The sequence below is a fragment of the Epinephelus lanceolatus genome, chromosome 8 (assembly GCF_041903045.1).
Source record: "Epinephelus lanceolatus isolate andai-2023 chromosome 8, ASM4190304v1, whole genome shotgun sequence".
Classification (NCBI taxonomy): domain Eukaryota; kingdom Metazoa; phylum Chordata; class Actinopteri; order Perciformes; family Serranidae; genus Epinephelus; species Epinephelus lanceolatus.
In genome coordinates, this window is record NC_135741.1 from 10490779 (window position 1) to 10497648 (window position 6870).

The 6870-nt window shown below is 39.3% G+C and overlaps 1 protein-coding gene across 1 annotated transcript; it reads right to left on the bottom strand.

The window, feature by feature from the left end:
* Positions 1–4907, bottom strand: coq10a (coenzyme Q10A). The gene is made up of 5 exons (XM_033629514.2): positions 4308–4907; positions 2231–2380; positions 1952–2144; positions 825–926; positions 1–533 (listed from the first exon to the last, which is right to left on the bottom strand). The coding sequence occupies exons 1-5, from the start codon at positions 4442–4444 to the stop codon at positions 366–368; spliced, it is 750 nt and encodes a 249-aa protein (XP_033485405.1). The 5' UTR covers positions 4445–4907; the 3' UTR covers positions 1–365.
* Between the last annotated feature and the right edge of the window lie 1963 nt (positions 4908–6870).

The window sequence follows — 6870 nt, forward strand, 5'->3', positions numbered from 1 at the left end:
TGGTAACATGATGTTGCAATGATTTACTGTTTTGTTTACATAAACACAGCTTGTAACTGCCATGGAGCGAGAGCAATGGCGGGTTCCTTCTGCTAAACAAGGATCCCGTGAGTGGAGGTAGACAGAAAAGTTGACAGAGAGAACACGAGGAGGAGGAGATGAACAAGAATTTGTCGAGGCAGGCATTCCAACATAATGCTTACAAGAGTTGGATGTCTAATATCTTCAGGAGCCGTGATGTCTGATGTGATGGTGGGGACTCGGAGGTGGTGGGCGACTAAGCAGCATCATGCAGGTTGGTGTAGATAGAGGAAATAAAAGGTTGGTATGGTTTAAGGCCAGATGAGAACATGTAGCTGCTGAGATCACGTCTGATGCACCTCGTGAAACATCAGCTCTCGTGGGATACGAGTCTCTGGGCCGTAGATCTTACTGGCTCGCCGCTCGAATGCAGCAACATTCTGCTTTACAACCTCGTCAAAGAACATGGTGGCTAACTGGGAGTGCAGCAAAGAGCGGAACTCAAAGGATATCTGTTGAAGATACAAAGATAAAATCTCTTTAGTGTATACCAGAGGAAGTAGAGTCATGAAAATGCAACAATAGAGGGTGAAGACAACAGTTTGAAAAGGAAGAGTTTGATTATAATGAGCTTATTTGCTTTATTGGTAGAGGTTAGATTAGAAGATGGATAGTATTCTCGTGTCATCAACTAGCAGACAGCTAGCTTAGCTTAGCATAAAGAACGGAAACAGCTTTGTCCAAAGGTAACACAGGTTAAGTCTTCAACTATCCCCACAATAAGTAGACTGCAAGCTACTTACAGAAAAGTCTACCGTGCAGGTGCGAGGGTAACCAGGAATGCCAGGACTAAAGCGCCATATTGTCTCCAGGTGATTGAACAGCTTTCCATCTGTACACACTGCCTAAAATAATCCAAAAGACAAACTCTGTGACTAGAAACAGGAAATTTGAGCAGGGTGTTTTTTGACATCACAAACATTTTTTGCTTCAACTAAATATTTAGCTGGTGTCTCAGTGGGTTTTGGTTTCAGGTAGTTATGAAATTTAAACTGTTATTCTCATCGCGGCAATATTAAATACACTCACCATCCACAGACATTACATTAAACTCAAAGATATATCTAGTGTTGTCACGATACTGGAATTTCTAACTTCAATACAATACCTTGAAAAATATCGACATTCGATACCATTTTCAAACTCCACACAGAATGAACCCCACTCTGGGTCTGAACCATGAACTCTGTATCACCATTTCAGCGTGGGTTTCCTCCAGGTGCTCCAGCTTCCTCCCACAGTCCAAAGACATGCAGGTTAATAGGTGACTCTAAACTGTCCGTAGGTGTGAATGTGAGTGTGGACAGTTTTCTGTCTCTATGTGTCAGCCCTGTGATAGTCTGGTGTCCTGTCCAGGGTGTATCCCACCTCTGGCCCAATGTCAACTGGAATAGGCTCCAGCGCCAACCACAACCCTCAAGAGGATAACCGGTTACAGAAAATTAATGAATGAATGTTACAAGCAGAGATGGCGAAGTGACTGTAGTAAACAGTTACAATACTTAAAACAATATTCTTCTTGCAGTCGTGCCCATGTTCAAAAGCCTCTGAGACTGACATATTTAAAAGGCAATAAAGTCCAAGTAAACACAAATTAAATCTTTGCCGCAGCACCCTATATGCAACCAGAGCGAATGAGACGTGTGCTGAAAAGACTGCACTATCAGTGAGTAAAAAGAGGCAGCTGTATTAGGGGCAATGCAGCAGTACAGGTTTCAACTTGCTTCAGAGATAAGAGAGAGTGAGGAAGTAGTTTTACTGTTTCAAATATTCAGAAACAATATGTATCTTTAAAATCAACATTTTTGACAACACTAGATATATCATCATTTACAGGACTGACAGACTCAGTGAAGCTACTGGCACTTACTTTGACTAGATGAGGCCGGACACAAGTGATCATAGACGTGTATCTCTCCACCACTGGAGGGAATCCCACTTCAAGTTGGGCTTTGGAGTGGCTTGCTCGTTTCATGATGGTCTGGGACTTCTTACACCAGGGCACAAAGTTCTTGTACTCATCAACATTGGCCACCACATCATACATTTCCTGCATAGAAAAGCTATGACAGAAAGCATTGACAGGTTATGTAATTTCAAAAATAGATTTAGGAGATAAAGGTTATACTAGCTCCTGCTGAAAAATTACCCAAGTATCCTACGCTCGGAGTACTCCTTCCTTTTGTTGGTGAGACTGATGAAGTTTCTGCTTTGGGGAACAGTAGTCATTGTGTCCCAGTCTTGAAGGCAAAGCACTTTGGGAGTTCTTGTCATCAAAATGCCGCATGACGACAAGTGTCTGAAAAGGTAAGAGGAAATGTCCAGTAAGCCACATTCTGGAAAGAGTGCAACCTGCCACAGGTACAGTCCAAAACATGAAAGGCCCACTACATTCCAGTTTCCAGGTACTGAAGTCCCAAACACGCTGGAACAGGAGATAATGGAAGGTCTCTGTGTGTTGTGACTGTGCTGGTATTTTCTGAGTAGGGCCTCTTATGTGAATAACAAATAGCAATGCAATGTGACACCCACTCAGGCTTGTTGTACCACATAGCAATGTGTTTTCCAGTAGGTAACCTATTGATCTCGTTAATACATGAAATAAAACATGCATCATTACTTACTGGGGATAGAAATGGCTGATATTGCCTTAAAGTATTACCACAGTATTGCGAAATAAACCCATATTGTGACTATTCTGACAGAAACTGTGATTGTAATGAGTCACAAATTTAGTGGGAATGGTCATTTTTGTATTTTATTGTCACTGAAAATTTTTATAAAAATGATGATGATGTATTTTTTGCTGGGGTCTGCACCAAACAAGCACAATCCTTAATGTGTGGAATATGATTTGTAGGCTGAGGCATCTCTGTGGCACTGCAATGCTTTATTTATAATGATATGTTGTGACAAATTTTACCTTTAACCCAAATATGCAGCTCTTGCCTTTTGGATATTGCACTTGGCAGTATTGCGATTTCCCTAATATTTACTTTGTAGCCTTAATTGCAGGATTTGCAATAACAATATCTATAATGATGAGATAACAGCGTGAAAAATACTTCATCATTAATCATTAATTGCTGCTGTAGATTAAGTCTGTTTGGTTGTTTGGACTTCAAATAATTTGTGCTCTCTTCATATGATTTTGACTTACTTTATATAATATGGTTGTGCTGCCACTTGTTGCAACTACAGTCTTCTTACGTGATTACATATTACCATGGTCACATACTTTTTTCTTTATTCTTAGGGCTGCAACTGACAATTATCTCTATTGTCTGTGGATAATTTTCTCAATTAATCAATTAGTTGTTTGGCATATAAAGTGTCAGAAAATGGGGGCAATTGTCAGTTGGTGTTTCCCAGACCCCAGGATGACATCCTCAAATGTCTTGTTTTGTTGACACCCCAAACGTATTCAGTTAAATGTCACAGAGGAGAAAAGAAACATGAAAATATTCAAGTTGAGGAGGCTGGAATCAAAGAATTTGGACTCAATTACTCAAACCGATTAAGCCATTTTCAAATTAGTTGCTGATTAAGTTAATAGTTGATCAATTAATCCTTTCAGCTCTACTGAATACACTTATCACATTTAAACTGTACCAATATGACCATGAATGATACAACATGGCACACCCCAACTGGTGATGCACTCAAATTTATCAATATTCTACCTATATCAGCTGATACAAATTTTAACAAGCAATACGGTATTGATCCAACATTAATAGTTATTCCTTATGACTAGCTCATTGTGAATTTTTTTGTTGTTTTTAGTAGAAACAAGTCGGTAATACATTTGGCAGATTGTAGTAAATTTGTGTGTGCTTTGGAAAAAAAGAACTAACAACAACCATCTTGAAGAAGCCATGTCCGGGAATTACTTAACATCTTTCAAATACATAATCAATATCATCCAATATTGGTGAGACAGTACTGAATATTGATAACTCGATTCAGTAACATATGTGTCTGACACTTGAACATGTATACATTATATGAATTATCGGGTCTAAACTGTGACACTAGCTACCAGGGTATCAAAGTTCTCGCCCTAATGGAGGATCGTCACACTGTAGAGATAAGGAAAACACAAATATGACTGCCCTGACACAGTTAGCTTGTAACCTTCCCACTGTGCACCCTCCGATCCAGAGACACCTTGTCTCTGTGTATCGTTATAATAATAGACTCGAGTGTTTCCATGACGGTCTTACCTGATGTTTTGTCGCAGGCATCCTCTGGACACCGCTGTGCGACACACTCGAGGGGAACCCACAGTAGCAATCTGCAGAAAGTCACTAAATGTCCGCACACCCATGGGCAACCGCCGGGCACTGGCCGTGGCTGCCATGTAACCGGCCACTCAGCTCAAAGGAGGGAGATCCTGGGTCTGAGAAGCTGAGCCCAGGGATCTGGTCCGACACCGGGCGGTGAGTCAAGGCTCCGGTGCAAACACCCTGCTTCAATGCGGGGTATATTAACTCACAGGTAGTGTAGGTAGCTAATTCTAACTACCCAGAATGTGTAGCATTAGCTGGCTGGTTGACTACCGTCGCGTCAACAACGTCTTCTGCCGCTTTTAGAGCTGTCAGCGTAACTATCGTTAGTTACAACAGTCGGCTGCTAACGTTAGCTAACGTTAGCTAGCAAGGTTTCATAACGAGCAAAACCAAACGCGACGTACAGCCGCGTTCCACTACGTTTTCAGCAGTACTCACATCACTCCGCGTCCAGAGTTACAAACTTACGACAAAATTAAAATTATTTGGGCTCGTTTTGTGTTTGAGAATTGTCAAATACCGCCCAGCTGCGAACGACCTTCTGCCGCTACGTGAAACGCCGGTGGGACAAACTGTTCCTTTCTTCTGTCGGTTGGTCTTCGGTTTAAACCAACGTCTCTGCGGTGAAATGCTGCCCCCTACTGTGACGGAGGTTAACGGCTGTTTAGAAATTAAATTGAATTGAATTGAATTGAATTGAATTGAATTGAATTAAATTGAATTAAATTATTAAAGTTCGTATTTCTGTATTATGATTTTATTTTGAAACATGTTTATTTTTTACTGTAAAATATTCAGTCAAAAAAGATTCATATTTGTTAAACTCTATTTTTTAGCAATATATATTTTAAAAAAAGTTTACTCTTCATTTTAAATAATGTAATGTTAGCGACCTATTTTCTAAAATAAGGAAATAAAAAAAGTTATTACATTGTTCACAGTGTAATCATGCTGAACAGTCTCAGTGGGCCCCCATCCTTCCACTTTTGATCCATGTCTCTCCAAGCACCTTTTAAATTCTCCTTCTGTCTTTCTATCTTTCTTTCTTTGGAACCCCACTTTCTCGTTAATTGACAAAGAAATGACAGTGTATGCTGGTGCTCCACCAGCACCAGTTTTGAGATTAATCCAATGCATGGGTGGAGCATTTTGTGCATTTAAGGGGTGAGAGGGGCCTCAGAAAGATTGAACTGTTTTAATTGAGTTATGGCACTGATTTCTTAGAAACAAAAAAGCACAAACAAAAACCAAACTTTTCATTCAAGGCTTTTCGAAAGCTCCCCTCCCATCGGCCCCGGGGTAATCATTCACACTTTTCCCCCCACTATGGCGCCACTATAAGATAAACTTCATACTATCAAATCTCTTTAGTCTTTTTTTAATTATTTTATTATATTAGTAATGATGACTGATCCATCTCCATGACAACAGAGCAACATTTGTCTGCTGATGTAAACCGTGAAATGCAGTTGGAGGTCACAAGCAGCTAATGAGTTGAAAATTGTTTTCTCAAGATATAACAGAGTCTGCTCAGTAACATCTAGCTTACATAGCTTTTATTAACTTTTATAACGTTTCTCTCTCTCTAATTTTGCTGCACCAAAAATTACACCATTTATCATAGCCAGAAAGTGTAAAAACAGAAGTTATTGTTGGACTTTCAAATTTCCGACAAATAATCCTTGGGCATATCATGTGCAACAAATGCTTCTGTCAGGAAAACAAAAACAAAAACAAATCTGAGCTTAGCAAGGCTTTTTTTCAACTCCAAGATTTTGTCTTCAACTTTATAACTTCAAACATCAAAGGGTAAGTTTTAAAATCTAATAACTTGTTTATGGTGTTTGGAGGGTCATGCATTTTCTTATTTAGCTTCAGGGAGGGTCAAAAAACAAAGTCACACCCCAGCCTCCGCCCTCCTCTGATAAGTAAAGAACAGTCCCTAATAGGTATCAAATTATTTTCTCAAGCTGCAACAGACTCCTCTAAATAACAATAGGCTGTATAACTTTTATTAACAGTTGTTTGAAGTTTTTCAAATTGAGAAGAGAACATGTATGCGAGGCTCATCTGTCAGTTTCTACAAAAGATGGCAGCCTATCATTTCCTGTGTTAACACTCTTACCTCTCTGGATCTCATTGCATGTAATTTCTTGGAGTAAACATCTTGACTATCTTTCCTATAGTGTTCTTATCCCTGCTCCTAGTCTTTTTTATTTTTTGTTACTTTCAGGGTTGGAAGTGTGTGGGGGTGTTAAGATGGGGTGGAGTTTTGTTTTTCTGTTTTACCACATCACATAGAGGGCGGGGAGGGGAAAGAAAAAACACTGGAACATATATTTGTACTTTGTATTTGTATTTGATGGTGGTTCCCAGTTAAAAAATAATAATAATAATAAAATAATAATAATTATATTATCAGGATTATCTTGGAGTAAGTTTCTTGACTATCTTATGGTCTTCTTATCCCTGTTCTTTAAAAAAAATATATATATAT